Raw genomic sequence first — 18,704 nt, 5'->3', positions numbered from 1 at the left:
ACCAGGAGGTATTTGACTCACCTGACTGTGGGCATGTGGATAAAGTCAAGTTGCCAGTCAGTCCCTGGGGGAGAGCCCCTGGCCTGGTGGGTAGAAAAAGGGGGACTATGATACCTGAAGTTAGGGTCTGACATCTGACAGGTTTTACAAGAGGCAGTGATAGTTCTTAAGAAATGCAAGTCCTCAGCTGGGCATTGGTGGCGCATGCCTTTAATCCCAGCACACGGGAGGCAGAGGCAGGCGGATCTCTGTGAGTTCGAGGCCAGCCTGGTCTACAAGAGCTAGTTCCAGGACAGCCTCCAAAGCCACAGAGAAACCTTGTCTCGGAAAAAAAAAAAAAAGAAAGAAATGCAAGTCCTCAGAAGTGGGTTGGAGGTGAATCTTGACAAACAGAGAAAGAGCCTTATTGTTAGGGTGGAAGAGCTGGTGTAAATAGGACAGAATTTGTCGAATGTCAGGAGGTGGCTGTGAGGATGTGGGTTGTAGTGTATGGACTCCCTGTGGTGGGTGAGGTAGATCTGGGTCTCAGAGGGCTGCAGCCTTAGCTGCTTCATCAGCCCGGTTGTTGCCCCTAGAGATAATGGAGCTGTCAGTCTGATGAGACCAGCAGTGAAAAATTCCTATAGCTTTGGGGAGGTGAGAGGCCTTTAGCATGGCCATAATATAACCTGAGTTAGTTATGGAGCCTCCTTTCGTATTAAGTATCCCACACTCTTTCCAGATAGCCACATGTGACAGGAGGATGTGAAAAGCATATTTAGAGTCTATGTAAACATTTAGGGAATGTCCCTGTGCTAATTGAAAGACACGGGTGAAGGCTATTAATTCAGCCTGTTGGTTAGTAGTGTGGGTGGGGAGTGCCCATGGCCTCCACCATCCTGGCATGTGACACTATGCCAAAGCCTGCTCTGCAGGTCCTCCCATGTAAAAAGGAACTGCCATCTGTGTACTAGGTATAGGTGGCCTGAGGTAGTGTGCCCTCCTGTATGTGTGAAGGATGGGGCAATAAAACTTCTAAGGTTTCAATGCAGGAATGAGATGGAGAATAGTATTAGGTTGAGGTAGAAGATTTGAGATAATGAGGATGGACAGGATTGGAAACTAAGTGTGATATTTTCTACCAGTGCCACCTGGAGGGAAAGAACTCGGGAAGGAGGTGGAGTTTGTAAGGCTCTGTAGGTTAGGAGATGAGACAGGTTGTGGTGGGAGAAGACAGTGATGGATGACCCAAAGGTTAGTTTCTTTGACTCACGGATAAGGAGCTCAACAGCTGCTAGAGCACGTATGCAGGATGCCCATCTTTGAGTAGTCAGGTCTAGCTTCTTCAACAGATATGCTACAGGTGCAAAGGAAGGTCCTAGCTGGTAACCTCGAACTCCAAGGGGATATCCTTCTTTTTCTGTTACATAGAGGGAGAAAGGATGAGTTAGATCTGGAAGATGAAGGGCTGGGGCCTGGGAAAGAGCCTGTTAGAGTTTCTGTAAGGGCTTAGTAACAGGGTTAAAAAGAGGTTCATGTGGAGATCCAAGAGCTGCCTCATACAGGGGACGAGCAAGAGAGAGTAAGGGGATTCAGGAGCGTAAGAAGCCAGCTATTCCTAAAAATGATAAAATCTTCTGTTTAGTAGAAGGAACTGCAAGAGACCGGATTAGGTTTTTTCTGTCTAAGGTAATAGCTTTGTGAGTTGGGGTAATGGTTAGTCCCAAGTAGGTGACCTGAGGAGTTGACAATTGAACATTTGAAGGTGAAACTCTATAACCCCTGCTAGACAGGAAATTTAAGGAGCGGAGGTGTGAGTCTGGCTAACTTCTAAGGACAGGCTGCTAAGTAAAATATCATCTACATATTTTATGAGCTTAGATTTGGGGAGAGACAGAGCAGGTCAGAAGCCAGAGCCTGGCCAAATAAGTGTGGGCTGTCCTGGAAGCCCTGAGGTAGGACGGTCCAGGTGAGCTGAGTGGAGGCTTAGGTGTCAGGGTCAGTCCAGGTGAAAGAAAGCAAAGATATTTTGAGACCTGACGTCGAGAGGTATAGAGAAAAAGGCATCCTTAAGGTCCAAAACTGAGAAATGAAAGGTCCCTGAGGGAATAGTGGAGAGAAGTGTGTAATGGTTAGGTACCACAGGATGAAGGGGGACCACCACAGAGTTAATGAGCCAGAGGTCCTGAACCAGGCAATAAGTACCATTAGGTTTTTTAACTGCCAGTATAGGGGTGTTAAAGGGAGAGGAGGCAGGATGAAGTAACTTTTTCCTTATGAGGTCAGAGATAATAGGTTTAAGTCCCTTAAGGCTCTGGAATGGTAGTGGGTACTGGACTTGAGCTATGTACCTTGAGGGTGTCCTGTAACTGAATGACAATGGGGGAATGGTGTCTAGCCTCAGAGGGGTTTTGGGTGTCTCAGACTTTGGGGTCCACCTGAAAGGCTAGTAGAGTTAACAACATACTGGAACCAGCTGTGTGAGTGGCTAGGAGAAGGAGAAGGGGAGCCGCTGGCGAGTCTAGAGTTAGGCGAATGTGTGGACCAAAAGAAATAGAAGCTCCTACCTTGGCTGAAAGATCCCTCCCCAGTAAAGGCACAGGACAAGTTGGTATAACCAAAAACAAATGACTGAGGGGAATTTCCCTGAAAATGCAACTGAATGGTGGGGTCTGATGAGGTAAGTAAGGCTGTCCCCCTAACCCAACATAGGGAGACGAGGAGGAGAGGTGGGTCCCCAAAACTCCCTTAAGATTGAGTGTATGGCACCTGTGTCCAAAAGGAAGGAGATGGATCACCCTGATACTTCATGTCTACCCGGGGCTCCCTTTCAGAGATGACAGTGGTCGGGTCAAGAGAGGCAAGGCCCCTTCACTTATCACCATCGCCCATGGCCAGGGCTAGGAAGTCAGCTGGAAGGCAGTCTGTGTCTGATGTCTTCCTGCCACGAGGGGCACAGGGACAGTCTACTGACCAGTGGCCCTCTTTCTGGCATTTTGGACACGGTTTGCATGGCACATGGGGATTAGGACAAGCCTGGGCCCAATGACCTTCCTGACCACATTTGAAGCATGGATGCTGCGGTCCTCAAGCCCCGGAAGGCAAGGGATCCGGGGCAGAATTCGAGGCCGGTTGGATGGCTTCAGCCAGCATCTGGTATTTGTGCTTAAGGACTTTCTTATCTCTCCCATGGTACATCTTAAAAGCCACTCTTAGATCCTCTGCCTGTGAGGTTAGGAGTCACCTCTCTAGATGCTTAAGTTTAGCCCTAATGGCAGGGTAGCTCTGAGAAAAAAAAATATGTATAAGGAGCTGTCTATCCCTGTGTCCCCTCAGGGTCTAAGCTAGTATACTGCAAAAAGAACTGTGCAAGGCGTTGTAGGAAATGAGAGGCATTTTCTGTTTTGTCCTGAACTACATCTAGAAGCGTATCATAATTTATTGGCTTCAGGGCAGCCATGAGGCATGTCATAAACTGATCTCTAGCCAAAATTCCCCCTGGGGTATTATAATCCCAATGTGGTTCCTGATCAGAAACCCCTTCTGTCCCAGCAAGGTGAGCTGGGTGGGTTTGGTGTACCCTGTCCGCATAAGCACTTGCCTACCCCCAAACTCGCCGGCGTTCCTCAGGTAGTAGGTTATGGGTTAAAATCATGAATATATCATGAAAAGTGAGACTATAAGATTGTGCAATTCGGAGGCTGGAGAGATGGCTCAGAGGTTAAGAGCACTGGCTGCTCTTCCAGAGGTCCTGAGTTCAATTCCCAGCAACCACATGGTGGCTCACAACCATCCGTTATGAGATCTGGTGCCCTCTTCTGGTGTGCAGACATACATGGAAGCAGAATGTTGTATACATAATAAATAAATAAAATCTTAAAAAAAAAAGATTGTGCAATGCACTGAAACTCCTTTATGAAGGCAGTGGAGTTAGCAGTTTATGATGGTAATCTCTGCTGTATCTGAGAAAGTTCTGACAATGGGAAAGGAATGTGGACTCTAATCACCCCATCCACCCTGGCTACCTACTGAAAAGGGAGAACTGTAGCCAGGTCAGCCTTGGCAGGTCAAGATCCTCTTCAAGAGAGGGTGTCAGGGAGAGTAAAGTTGGGTGTGAGAGGTGGGCGCTTGGAGGAGCCCAGTGCCGGAGAGGAGGAAGCTGGAGGGGGAGCATTTGAAGAGGCAGAAGAGGGCATGGTAGAAGAGTCAGAGGGCATAGTAGAGGAGTCAGAGGGCTTAGTCAAAGGTTGGGGATGAATCTGTGGAGGTTTGTTGACAGGATCTAAGTTAATGGAGTTTCCATCAGGTTTAGGTTCCATACCTAGAACTGGAGATGGAGAGGAGAGAGAGAGTGTTTAGCAGATAGGTAGAAGAAAGCTTGGATATAGGGTAATTCCTTCCATCTTATGGTTTGCTGACAAAATTAGATAAATCCCATAAAATATCGGGGTCCAGAGAACCATTTGGTGGCCAATGAGACTTGTTATCTAAGGGATATTTGGGCCATCTTTTTATGCTGAGGTAAGTGAATCTGGATGCCTTAACAAACCACATTAAGTGAAGGGGTTTTAAATTTTCCATTAGACACCCCAGTGGAGTGGATGAGCTTATCTGTTTCACTGGTTTATTTCCCATGGGTGAAGCAAACGAGAAAAACAGCAAAATCCAGTCTCCGGATGCTCGTCAGCCCAGGAGCATTGCCAGGGCCAAGCCTGAAAGACACAGGAGTCTGATGGGACTCAGCAGTCCCTATACCAAAAAGAAAGAAAAAAGAAAAAAAAAACCAGCAGTCTCAACAGCGGCTAGCCGCTGAAGGAGCCAAAATGGCTTCCAATGGACCTCACCCTTGGGAAATATACCAGAATCGATCTTCAGTGAGAGGGTAACCTTGAAGGTCGTGGCCAATGGTTCCCCTGCCCTCAAGAACACCCAAAAAGGGCCAGACACTCAAGGGTCAATCCTTTAGGTTCAGAGACACATTTACACCAACTGTGAGCGGGTTCCCTTACCTAATCTTTGCCAATGTTGCATGCAGAGTCTCAGCAAACTGATACGACTGTTGGGGTCCCTGTAAGTTCCTGCCTGTCCTCCAGCAGGTGGTGGGAGAGATAACAGAGAGAATCTATCCAAATTGTTCAGGCACCAAAATGTTAAGTTTTTTTTTTGCTGCACCGACTGGTAATCAAACACAAACCACAAATCAACAAACCCATGTGGAGTTTATTGATGAAAGGGAAAGAGGGTGGTCAGGTGAGGGTGGATTCCCAGCCAACCCAAGGAAAGGAAAAAGAGGGGGCAGAGGTATGAGCTTTTAAAAGGAAAACCTAGCATGGGCAGTGAGGCTTCAACCATGGGTAGAGTCCTCACATAGGTCTGTTAATGTGTAACAAATGACGTGGTGATGACATGGCATGTCACTGTGCATGCTCTGAATGTCATCAGAAGGCAAGGCCACCCTGGTGTTTCAGTCCTAACAATTAATATCCCTCAATAACAATATTCTTAAAAAGACACAGGCTAACAGAATGGATATGAAGACAGAATCCATCCTTTGGCAGCATACAAGAAACAGACCTCAACCTCAAAGACAGACGTTAACTCAGAGTTAAGGGATGGGAAAAGATTTTCCAATCAAATGGACCCAAGAAACAAGCTGGTGCAGCAATCCTAATATGTAACAAATTAGACTTCAAATTAAAATCAATCAAAAGAGATAAAGGAGGTCATTTCATATTCTTCAAAGGAGAAAACCATTGGGATGAAGTCTCAATTCTGGACATCTATGCTCCAATTACAAAGGCATCCAAATTTGTAAAAGAAACATTACTAAAACTCAAAGCACATATAAAACCTCACACACTTATAGTGGGAGAAGAGACTTCAACACCCCACTCTCACCACTGCACAGGACCACCAGACAGAAACTTAACAAAGAAACAAAGGAACTAACAGAAGTTATGACCCAAATGGGTTTAACAGATATCTATAGAACATTCCATCCAAACACAAAAGAATATACCTTCTTCTCAGCACCACATGGCACCTTCTCTATAACTGACCACATAGTTGGCAACACAGCAAACCTGAAGATGTACAAAAACATAGGATAACCCCCTGTATCCTATCAGACCACCAAAACCACATATTTCAGAAGACCTACAAATGCAAGGAAATTGAATAATGTGCAACTGCACCATTCCGGAGTAAAGGAAGAAATAAAGAAAGAAATGAAAGATTTCCTAGAATTCAATGCGAATGAAGACACAACACACCCAAATTTATGGGACACTTTGAAAGCAGTGCTAAGAGGAAAGTTCATAGCACTAAGTGCCCACATGAAGAAACTGGAGAATAGTCACACTACAGAATTAACAGCACAACTGAAAGCTTTAGAACACAAAGAAGCCAATACAACCTGGAGGAGCAGACAGCAGGAAATAATCAAATTGAGGGCTGAAGTCAATAAAGTAGAAACTAGGAAAACAATACAAAGAATCAATGAATCAAAGAGTTGGTTCTTCGAGAAAAACAGTAAGATAGACAAACCTTTATCCAAACTTACCAAACGGCAGAGAATGAACATGCTAATTAACAAAATCAGAAATGAAACGGGGGAGATAACAAAAGACACTGAGGAAATCCAGAGAATCATCACATCATACTTTGAAAATCTATACTCCTCAAAATTCGAAAATCTAAAGGAAATGCACAATTTTCTGGACAGATACCACATACCAAAATTAAATCAAGAACAGATAAGAAATTAAATAGACCTATAAATCTGAATGAAACAAAAGCACTCATCAAAAATCTTCCAACCGGGGAAAAAAAAAAAAAAAAGCCTAGGGACGAATGGCTTCAGTGCAGAATTCTACCAGAAACTCAAGGAACAGCTAATACCAATTCTCCTCAAACTGCTCCACAAAATAGAAGTAGAAGAGTCATTGCCAAACTCCTTTTATGAGGCTTCAATAACCTTGGTACCCAAGCCACACAAAGACACAACTAAGAAAGAGAACTACAGACTAATATCCCTCATGAACATTGATGCAAAAATACTCGATTAAAATATTGGCAAATCGAATCCAAGAACACATAGGACAAACCATCCACCATGATCAAGTAGGCTTCATCCCAGGGATGATTCAACATATGAAAATTCTTTATGTAATCAACCATATAAACAAACTGAAAAAGAAAAACCACATGATCGTCTGACTAGATGCTGAAAAATCCTTAGACAAAATCTAAAACCCCTTCACAATAAAGGTCTTGGAGAGATCAGGAATAACAGGAACATACCTAAACATAATAAAAGCAATATACAGTAAACCAACAGACAACATCAAAATAAATAAACAGAAACTCAAGGTGATTCCTCTAAAATCAGGAACAAGGCAAGGCTGCCCACGCTCCCCATGCCTCTTAAATATTGTACATGAAACTCTAGCTAGAGAATTAGACAACAAAGGGAGATGAATGGTTTACAAATTGGAAAGGAAGAAGTCAAACTTTCACTAATTGCAGATTTGATAGTTTATATAAGAGACCCTAAAAATTCAACCACTGAACTCCTACAGCTGATAAACACCTTCAGCAATGTGGCAGGAAATAAGATTAACTCAAAAAAAAACAGTAAGTCTAATAAATATAGGCAAAAAAATAGGCTGAGAAAGAAATCAGAGAAACATCAAGCTTTACAAATGCCACAAACAACATAAAATACCTTGGGGCAACACTAAACTAAAAAGTGAAAGACCTGTATCTTAAGAATTTTGAGTCTTTAAACAAAGAAATTAAAGAAGATACCAGAAACTGGAAAGATCTCCCATGCTCTTGGATAGGCAGGAGCAACATAGTAAAAATGGCAATCTTGTCCAAAGCAATCTACATATTCAATGCAAAGCCCATAGAAATTCACAAAAAAATTCTTCACAGACCTTGAAAGAACAATTCTCAACTTTATATGGAAAAACAAAGGACCCAGGATAGCCAAAACACCCCTGTACAATAAAGGAACTTCTGGTGAAAGATTTTAGTTTGCTGAGAGAAAAAGTTTCCCACAGGCCTTGGCCCAGGACAAGCAAATTGCCCCCAACTCGAGGGCAGACAAACAATCCTTTTTGGGTCACACCTGGTCAACAGACAATCGAAGACTTTTCAGGGTACATTCAGGTCACACCTAGATGACCACTCTAACATGAGATCATACTTTGTAATCAATCACTTGGTGCCCCTTGCCTGTATGCTGATCTGCAGTTTTTCCTATATAAAGAGCTTATACCCCATGCTGGGGTGTGCAGCTTCCCAGATATTGCTGATACCCGAATGCGCATTCATTCAATAAACCCTCTTGCTTTTGCAACTCTTGGTCTGGTTTCTGAGTCTTGGGGACTCCTCAGGACCCTGTGCCCCTTAGGGGTCTGGGGGTTCTTTCATTTGGCGAGCCAGCCAGGAGGTCAGAGGAGACCCCAGACTCATTACAGCCACTAAGAGGAGGTAAGTCTGGCCGGCTTATTTGGATTTATGTTTTCTGTTTGTCTGTCTATTTGGAAGCCCTGTATAGGCTATGCAGGCTTTGTAGAGACTCACGAGGTAGACTGACGAGTCGTTCTCCTCTGAGTCCGCCCCTGGAGGATGCTCCACGGGGAGTTTGGGTGGGCGAGGGCAAACAGGCAACCCTTGTCCCTGGGAGCGGACCATGCAAGTCTCTGCTCCTGTTTAAATTTGTGGTTTCGGTTTGGCACCGATTTGCAGCCGTGTGGACTTTGTTGTTTGGCCTGACTGTCTGTCTCAGTGTTTGTCTCTTTGTCTCTTTTTGTTTTTCACCATCTGACCACCATGGAACAACAACTAACGACCCCCTTAAGTTTGACTCTAGAACACTGGGGAGACGTTTGGTACCGAGTCAACAACCAGTCCCTGGACGTCAAGAAGAAAAAATGGCAAACTTTCTACAGTTCCGAGTGGCCAACATTTAATGTTGGCTGGCCTCAGGACGGTCCTTTTAATCTTAAGATTATTTTACAGGTAAAAGAAAAAATGTTCGATTCTGGACCCCACGGACACCCGACCAAGTTTGTCTAAGATAGGGATGTCTAAGAGAATCAAAAAAATAAAAATAAAAAGAACAAAAAGTAATAAAAATTTAAAGAGGGTCAAAAGAAAGTCATAAAAGTGTCAGAGAAGAATGTAAACAAACTGTTTACTATGGGCTCTCATATCTATTTATAATAGTAATACAGGTTAAAAATTTTGACACACCAGGTTAATTCTGTTTAAAAGTTTTATTTATGTACCCCCCAAAATTTAATTCTGTATACTTGTTAAAAGGTTCTATCTGTGTTTTTTGGTATAAACGTAAATTTTATTATAAGCCAAAAGCCAAAACAAAAATAGTTTAAATATTTTTACTATCTAATGCTAACAACAGCCAGTCATTTATGGACATAGCTCAGAATTTATCTCTGAGCTCTAGTCATTAAATTTGGATTATCAGGAATTCAGATGTTTATTTTTAATAAACATTATTTATTAAATAATTTATTTATTTTTAATAAAAATAATATTAAAACTGTTTCATGGTTAAATCTGTCAAAAAGATAAAACTAGTAACACTGGGAATTGACAACATAAATTTAGTAGTCATCCAGATGATAATGATTTTAAACACATCAAGGGTGCTTTATTTTTGATATTCTTACAAAAAGGCATTAAAAGATTTTTAATTGTTCAAATTTGTAAGGTTATAAGATGTTTATGCTTCTGTTATATTGTTAATATTTGTGCTTAAATCAAAAGAGCTAAAATTTAAGATCACAGCCATAAGTTCCATATGTTAATAAAAACATTGAGCTGTTTATTTCTTATGGTACATTAAGACAATGACCAAAGTTTAACAAAGGGCTTAAAATAACTGCTAAGCCCATGGGTCTCAATTCTTTAGAGTTTTAAAAACAAAACTCTTTTATAAGGGTAGCCTAAGACCACCTGTATGTCAGATGTTTACATTGATTAAAGATAAACCTGACAATATAAAGTCTTAGTTTTATAAAAGCTGCTAACCTTTTATAAGATGTTAAAAAATACAAGTTACTAGCCATTCTTATAAATTAACAAGTTACCAGATTTACCTAGGCAGACTTCTAATACGACAGAGATCTGCAGAATATAACATTTAAAATGTTAACTAAAAAGTTTATAATATCAGACAGAAAATTCCAGATACTGACAGTGACCCAAGGTCTCTAAAGAAGATTATGGGGCTCCATGGATTGTGACAATGCTGACAAGTGAGCATGATGCTCAGATGCTACACCTGCTGCCAGGCAGGACCAGGCACAGACTGTGGACAGGCTACAGGACACTGGAGAATTGATTGCACCACCTTTGCCTAGACAAAATAAGGTGAGTCTTTTCTATGTCCCTCTTCCACAGAGAGAAAAAAAACTCTCACTTTATAGACCTGGCAAACATTTACTTCTGCCCCCAACACTATTGAGACTTGGATGTGGCTAGCTGTATATGGACTGGACCCTGTCATTTTTAATGGATTCGGAAACTGTATGAATTTGCCCTTCTCAGATCTCTGATAATATTAATGGTTAAACTATAGCCAGCTTAATAGATCATTTAATAAAGTTCTGATAAGCTGATAAAACCAACTGCCTGCTGTTCAGTCACAAACTCAAGGTTTTTGGGTTTACTTTGGTTGTCGTCTAAATATGAACTTGAGGGGCTTTTCATCCGGCCAGGGGCACCTCTGTCCAATCTATGCCTGACTCTCTGGACAGAAGAAAAATGTGCAGGCTTCTAGCCCAAATCTGTAGTTTTTGCTGGAACTCAAAGATATAAATATATTTCTGCCATTCTACAAATACCCAATATCTGCTTTTTCTGTATTGTGAATTTCAATACAGACTGGTAATGATAAAATGTCTAAAACTTCTATGTCCTATTATATAATAAAGTTCGTATAGGCTTCAGAGGATCAAAAGTCATAAAGCTTAGATCCACTTTTCACAGGTAAAAAAGGACTCCAGATAAGTCCAAGTTTTATTATCCCATCTATTTGTTCCTGAGGATGGGATTTTCTCCCTTGTCTTGTAACTCCTGTCCTTCTTGATCACTAAAAATATGGACCTAAGAGTTCCAATCAGATATATAAGTTTTAACTTCTGTTCCCAGTTTAAACATGTCTCAACAGATTTCTGGCAGACGAATATCAGTTGCTGACTACAGCCTGCTCCTAAAGACTGCGAGCCCTAGACTTGCTATGGATGTGAACCAGTACAGCTGATATGGACACCCCCTATCTCTGCAACAGAGTCTGTCAACCAAGGACAAGGAAATTGGCCCCAACTCGAGGGCAGACAAACAATCCTTTTTGGGTCACACCTGGCCAACAGACAATCGAGGACTTTTCAGGGTACATTCTGTGGTTTTTCCTTTGTAGAAAAGCAGGTCACAACTGGGTGACCACTCTAACATGACATCATACTTTGTAATCAATCACTTTGTGCCCCTAGCCTGGATGCTGATCTGCAGTTTTTTCCTATATAAGGAGCTTACACCCCATGCTGGGGTGTGCAGCTTCCCCGATATTGCTGACACCCAAATGCGCATTCGTTCAATGAACCCTCTTGATTTTGCAGCTCCTGGGTCTGGTTTCTGAGTCTTGGGGGCTCCTCGGGACACTGTGCCCCTTAGGGGTCTGGTGGTCTTTTACTGGAGGCATCAACATCCCTGACATCAAGGTCTATTATAGAGCTACAGTCCTGTAAACGCCTTGGTATTGGCACAAAAATAGACAAGTAGACCAATAAAATAGAATTGAAAACCCTGGTATTAACCACACACCTACCAACATCCAACTTTTAAATAAGAAGCTAAAGTTATACAATGGAAAAAAGAAAGCATCTTCAACAAATGGTGCTGGAATAACTGGAGGCTGACATGTAGAAGACTGCAGATAGATCCATATCTATCACCATGCACAAAACTTAAGTCCAAATAGATCAAAGACCTCAATATAAATCCAGCCCCACTGTACCTCTTAGAAGAGAAAGTAGGTGGTACCCTCAAATGAATTGGTACAGGAGACAGCTTCCTGAACATAACACCAGTAGCACAGACACTGAGATTGACAATTAATAAATGGGACCTCCTGAACCTCAGAAGCTTTTGTAAGGCAAGACACAATCAACAACACAAAACAGCAGTCCACAGAATGGGAAGATATTCACCAATCCCACATCTGACAGAGGGCCGATCTCCAAAATATACAAAGAACTAAAGAAGCTAATCACCAAAACACCAACTAACCCAATTAAAAAGTGGGGTACAGAACCAAAAAGAGAATTCTCAATGGAGGAATCTAAAATGGCTGAAAGACACATGAGAAAGTGCTCAACATACTTAGTCATCAGGGAAATGCAAATCAAAACCACTATGAGATACCATCTTACTCCTATCAGAATGGCTAAAATAAAAAACACCAATGACAGTTAATGCTGGAGAGGATGTGGAGAAAGGGGATCACTCCTCCACTGCTGGTGGGAGTGCCAACTCATACAGTCACTTTGGAAATCAGTATGGCGACTCCTCAAGGAAATGGGAATCGTTCTACCACAAGATCCAGCAATTCCACTCCTAGGCATATACCCAAAAGAAGCACATTCATAAAACATTCAACCATGTTCACAGCAGCATTTTTTGTAATAGCCAGGAACTGGAAACAACCTAGATGCCCCACAACTGAGGAATGGGTGGAGTAAATGTGGTACATTTACAAAATGGAGTACTACTGACTGAAAAAACAAAAACAAAAACAAAAAACAATGGGATCTTGAAATTCCCAGGCATATTGATGGAACTACAAGAGTGACGTAATCCAGTCACAAAAAGACAAAAATGGTTTGCACTCACTCATGTATGGATTTTAGAGATAGAGCAAAGGATTACCAGCCCACAATCCACACTGCCAGAGAAGCTAGGAAATAAGGAGGAACCTAAGAGACACATACATGGTGCCCCAGAGAAGGGAAAAGGGACAAGATCTCCTGAGCTAATTGGGAGCATGGGAGAGGGGAGAGGGAGCTAGGAGAAATAGAAGGGGAGAAGAGAAGGGGTGAGGAGGACAGGAGGGAGCAGGAAGATTTAGTCAGGGGAAGAATAGATGAGAGCTAGAAAATGGATACCATAATAGAGGGAGCCATTATAGGTTTAAAGACAATTCTGACACTAGGGAAATGTCCAGAGACCTACAAGGTTGACCCCAACTAACAATCTAAGTAATAGTCGAGAGCCTACCTTAAGAGCCCTTCTCCAATAATGAGATTGATGACTACCTTATATGCCATCCTAGTGCCTTCATCCAGTAGCTGATGGAAACAGAATCAGACACCCACAGCAAATCACTGAGCTGAACTCTGGAATCCAGTTGCAGAGAAGGAGGAGTGATGAGCAAAGGGGTCAAGACCAGGCTGGAGAAACCCACAGAAACACCTGACCTGAACAAGGGGTTGCTCATGGACCCCAGACTGATAGCTAAGAAACCAGCATAGGACTGTTCCAGACCCCCTGAACGAGGATATCAGTTTGGAGTTCTGGACAATCTAAGCAACAGAGGAGAGGCTACCTTAAATGCCCTCCCCTGATAATGAGATTGATGACTGACTTATATGCCATTCTATAGCCTTCATCCAGAAGCTGGCGGAAGTAGAAGCAGACACCCACAACTAATCACTGAACTCAACTGGAATCCAGTTGCAGAGAAGGATGAGTGATGAGCAAAGGGGTCCAGACCAGGCTGGTGAAAACCACAGAAACAGCTGACCTGAACATCGGGGAGCTCTTGATACCTGGGATACCAGCATGGGACTGATCTAGACCACAGGAACATGGGTTTCAGTGAGGAAACCTCAGAAATCTACAGGACCTCCTGTGGTAGTTCAGTCCTTATCCGTAACATAGGTGTGGACTTTGAGAGGTCATTCCACATAGACGAATACTACCTGAGCCAAGACACATGGGGGTGGGCCTAGGCCCTATCCCAAAGGATATAACAGACTCTGATGACACCCTATGGAAGGCCTCACCATCCAGGGGGGAGCAGAAATGATATGTGACAGATAGGGTTTTAGTTGGGAGGGGTGGTAGGGGAGGATGGGAGGGAGAAGGGAACCGGGATTGTTAGGTAAAAAATCTTGTTTCTAATTCAAATAAAAAAATCTGCAAAAAAAGAAGTTTGTTTTTTAACTTAAAAAAACAAATTACAAAAAAAAGAGTGCAAAAATGTACAGCTCCTGAGAAAATCAGTATGGTAGTTTCTCAGAAATTTAGGGATCATCCTACCTTAACACCCTGCAATACCACCTTTGGACATATAACCAAAGGAGGCACATTCACACCACAAGGATATCTGCTCAACCATGTTCATAGCAGCATTAATTGTAATAGCCAGAACCTGGAAGCAACCTAGATGCCCCTCAACTAAAGAATGGATAGAGAAAATGTGTTACATTTACACAATGGAGTACTACTCAGCAATAAGAAACAATGACATCCTAAAATTCACAGGAAATGGACAGAAGTAGGGGAGGCCTTACCCTCTCCGTGGAACAGATGGGAGGAGGGGGAAATGGAAGGATAGGAGGGAGGGGGAACTGGGATTGGAATAATTTAATAAATAATTAATAAAATACAAAAAAAGAAACATATGCTTTCCCCTGACATTACTCCTGTATAGCACTTGAAGATGTGGAGACAGAAGGATCAGGAACTATGGTTATCCTCAGCTAGACTAACTAGCCAATGCAAGGCCACTTTGAACTAAAGGAGAACCTGCTCCCAAAAATGTAAAAGTCAAAAAAGTCCCCACCACTATTAGGACACAGGCTACAAACCTATTGACCTATGTAGGCCAGCACCCCCTGAAGCAGGTTCTGCTACCATGGTTAGTTTATGGAAACTGTGGTACACAGAGAGGCAGTAACCAAGGGAAGGTATCAAGATGAGCAAAGAGTACCAATATTTGCCATTATCCCTGGTCCATCACTGTCTAATTACACAAGGATGATATACATGCTAGGCAAGTGGCCTACTATGGAGCAGTATCTCCAGCTCTATTTTTTTTTAATTTCAAGACAGAGTCTCACAAAACAGTCCAACCTGGCCTTCAACTCATTTTGTAGCACAGGCAGGACTTGAATTGTAACCCTTCCTATCTCAGCCTTCCAAGTAGCTATATTACAGGCCTGTACCACCAGGCTCGCTCTTACTCTGTCATGTTGTATGTAGAGAAATGGTACCCTGACAAAATCAGGCACTTGCTCATTTGTTCCACAGATACCAATGTTGAGAACAGACAGCTAGCCACAGTTCTGAAATATAATGGTGAAGCAAGCAGAAAGCAAAGCAAGCATGGTAGAACCCTTAGGTACACTACTTTACGATATGTAACATTGTCATTTTAAAATTCATTTTTATTACTTTTTAGTTATAAATGTGTCTGTGCATGTGGGTGCTCAGGGATGCCCTGGAGGCAAGGTCAGTGCTGGGAAGAATCCTCGGCAAGAGCAGTAGGAGCTCTGAACTGCTGAGCCATCTCTCCAGCCCCTCATGGCTTTTTCAAACCATTAAGTAACACACCTACATGTCAGGGGTGCTCAATGTGATTTCATTTTCTTTAAGTTGTTAAAAACAATAATGTGCATACTCATCTCTGCATGTTTGAAATATACCCATATGGATGAAAAACAAATCCCTGATAGAAAAAATACTATTCTCTCCAGAGCGAGTGCCAGGATAGGCTCCAAAGCTACACAGAGAAACCCTGTCTCGAAAAACCAAAAAAAAAAAAAAAAAAAAAAGTAAAAAAAAGAAAAAATACTATTCTGACTGTGTACAACAAAAGTTCCCACATATGTGATTTTTGGATCAAGCAGAAATATGCATTAAAAGGATATTTTTTTAAAAAAAAATCCAGACAGTACATAAGGCCAGCTTAGAGAGAAGTAAATATTTTTAAGTCATCAGGCAGACAGTAAAGGTATTGTTTTGTGGGAAATAAAGCAGTTTACAAATTAAAAAAACAATCCCTGAATGAATCAGGTATCATAAACTATAAATAGCGAGCTCTGGGGGTGAATTGTTTCCATTATTACCCTCTGCAAACTGTTAAATGAAAGGATCTTTAGAAAGCCCCTTAAATCCAATGACAAATTAGAGAGAAGAATGACTTTCAGAGAAGCCAAAATACAATTAGCTAGGGTGTCTAGGCTGCCCAACAGGAAAAAAAAAAAAGTAAGCGCATACTTGAAACAGCAAAGAATCATCCACTGGCAAGCAAAAACCAAGCAAAAGAGCACCTGGTAGAGGAAAAGCAATTTAGAAACCTCTCTCTTTTTTTAAGTACAAAGGGCGGGGTGGAGCAGGCAGGGTTACAATAGCGCGTCAACACTGCCATCTAGCGGCCATACAACCAAACGCATCCACACGGGACTGGAAATTTTTCCGCTCTTTTTCAGTCAACACTTGTAGAAATGAAGGCTGGGAAAGGTAAGCGGGTTGGAGAAGACCGCTCAAGTCAATCTTACTTGCCTGAAAGAGAGCGACGAACCGTCTCCGCGACGAAAGCCTGTAAGCCCATCCTCGCCCTAGAGAAACATCAGCAGAAGTCCCTCCCCTACCGGAAGGAAGCTGCCAGGCGTGGCCTAGGATTGGCTAATTCTGATCTTGTGCAGTGATGTCAATGAGGCCGCTGCCAGTCTCCCTAATGGTTGCCCGGATGTTTCTTCAGCCTCCTTTACTAGGCCAAGGCACACAGTTAGACTGCCTGGGTGGCCCTAGGTTCAAGCCTACAGCCAGGTCTCCAAGATGTACTCCTCCCACTCAGTCCAGCCTTGAATAACTGTCTTCCTTGAAGCCCTCACCCGCTGATCATAAAGTCTTTTTGGATGATTTTACCAGTACACTAAAAACACTGAAAAAAAATCACATTCTTTACCAAAAGAAGGTATATTTTGAAAAGTATTGTACATAAATAATGCGAATTGTTTTTTTCTTTTTCCTTCGTTTTTGTTTCTATGCTTGTTTGTGTTTGAGCCAGGGTGTCCGGTAATCCAAACTGGTCCGGAACATGCTGTTTCACCAAGGCTAGATTTGAATTCCTGGTCCTCAGGCCTCCACCTCCAGAATGCTGGGATTACAAACCGTGCGGCACCAAGTTTGGGAATCAAAATAAATTCTTAGTGAGAGTCGCTTTAGCATCAGCACTTGTATTTAGATGTACAGTTTATTAATTTTTTTACTTCTCCTAGGGTTTTATAATGGGAAGCCAACCTTCAGGTCACAGCTCAAGAGAACTTTTCTTCCAGTCATAGCTATTCCAGGCTATGTTATTTTCCTGAAGTAAAGTCCCTTTGTACTATGGGTAGGCTGTTTCCTTAACTGTAGTGACTAGAAGCCAGATGGAATAGCATCCAGGCAGGAGAGATCCCTGTGTCGGGCCTAGTAACTCTTCCTTGCATTGCACTTTTTTTTTCTCCAAAGTTTCTTTTATTTAAGCAAAGAGTATTGTGGTGAAAATTCATGAAAAAAGTGGTGTCTGGTTGTGTTTATGTATGCAGAGACTGGTGGGCCAATTAGAATTTCACCATTACAGAAACATTAGACTTTTGCAAGTTCAGAGTCTAATTGCTTTCTCATGGGCTAGTTTTAGACTTCCTTGCCCCACTCTGTATCTGAAATAACAACTTGTGATGATAAGAAAAAAACCTATTAGAAGGTATTAACGTGGTACTAACATTCTGAAATAAATAAAAACCTTTTAGAAACTATTAACTTAGAACTATTATGATAATAAATGAAAACCTCTTAGAAGCTATTTCCTTAGCAGAGTACTACCTTCTACCAATCTCAGAGCTAAGAATGCCATGAGATAGCATCTTAGGCCTATTGAATAGGCCTATCTTGTACATACCTCTCTGGTGTACCTATCAGCATATTTTAAACTTGCCTTGATTTATGACTTTCTTTGTTCTGTAAAACTATTTTTAGAAACCTCTGTGCAACTGCTTCCACATTGGAACATGGGTTGGGGTTAACCTAAATCTGTGCTCCTGGGCTAAGGTCACTCAGCATGTCTCCAGAAGAAACAATGTCCTGTTTCCGTTTAGGATGAGAGCTATGGTTTTGATGTTAATGTTACAGAATCCACTAGTCTACATGCTTTTTAGACTTTCCTCTACTTGGTGTCCCAGAAAGGAAAAGTAAAATGTGAGTTAAAGGAAGTTGGAAAATGAGTATACACTTGGCCTTCCTTAGGAGAATCATGTACCCAAAGGTAGGTCTGCAGTGTTGTAAGCACTAAAGCAAGCCTCAAGAGATCATTTTTAAACGAAAATTTCATCTTTTTTAAATCTCATCTTTTTAAAACTAATTTATTAGCTGAGTATGGTGGCACATGCCTTTAACCCCAGCACCTGAGAAGCAGAGGCAGACAGATTTCTGTGAATTTGAGGCTGGATTGGTCTACACAGTGAGTTTCAAGCCAGCCACAACTATATAGTGAGGCCTTGTCTCAAAACTAAAATTAAATAAGTGAATGAAAGATAAAGCTAACTTATTGGTGCCACCTTATTACATAATGTAACCCATGTTCTACCTAAACCTATAGGAGCCTATGCACTACATACAGAGTCACTGAAAACTAACCTCCAGGG

The 18,704-nt window shown here is 42.0% G+C and overlaps 1 protein-coding gene across 9 annotated transcripts in view; it reads right to left on the bottom strand.

Moving 5' to 3' along the window:
• Fam104b (family with sequence similarity 104 member B) overlaps positions 1-18,704 on the bottom strand; it is a 122,773-nt gene that overhangs the window by 57,560 nt on the left and 46,509 nt on the right. For 4 of the 9 annotated variants that reach the window (XR_003488220.2, XR_003488221.2, XR_003488217.2 and 1 more), the window contains one exon: positions 1,253-1,399. The exons of 2 other annotated variants lie outside the window; for them this stretch is intronic. Coding sequence is in view for 2 of the 7 variants with exons in the window: in XM_035449883.1 (XP_035305774.1) it covers positions 1,253-1,399; positions 16,582-16,630 (196 nt within the window). In the remaining 5 variants the exon portion in view is untranslated. Of the gene's footprint in view, positions 1-21; positions 84-1,252; positions 1,400-16,581; positions 16,964-18,704 lie in introns of all 9 variants that reach the window. 3 more of the 9 variants (XM_035449883.1, XM_027432023.2, XR_003488219.2) reach the window with 2 other exon arrangements.

The sequence above is a fragment of the Cricetulus griseus genome, chromosome X, assembly GCF_003668045.3.
Source record: "Cricetulus griseus strain 17A/GY chromosome X, alternate assembly CriGri-PICRH-1.0, whole genome shotgun sequence".
NCBI classification, from domain to species: Eukaryota; Metazoa; Chordata; class Mammalia; order Rodentia; family Cricetidae; genus Cricetulus; species Cricetulus griseus.
This window is presented reverse-complemented; position numbering and strand designations above follow the sequence as displayed.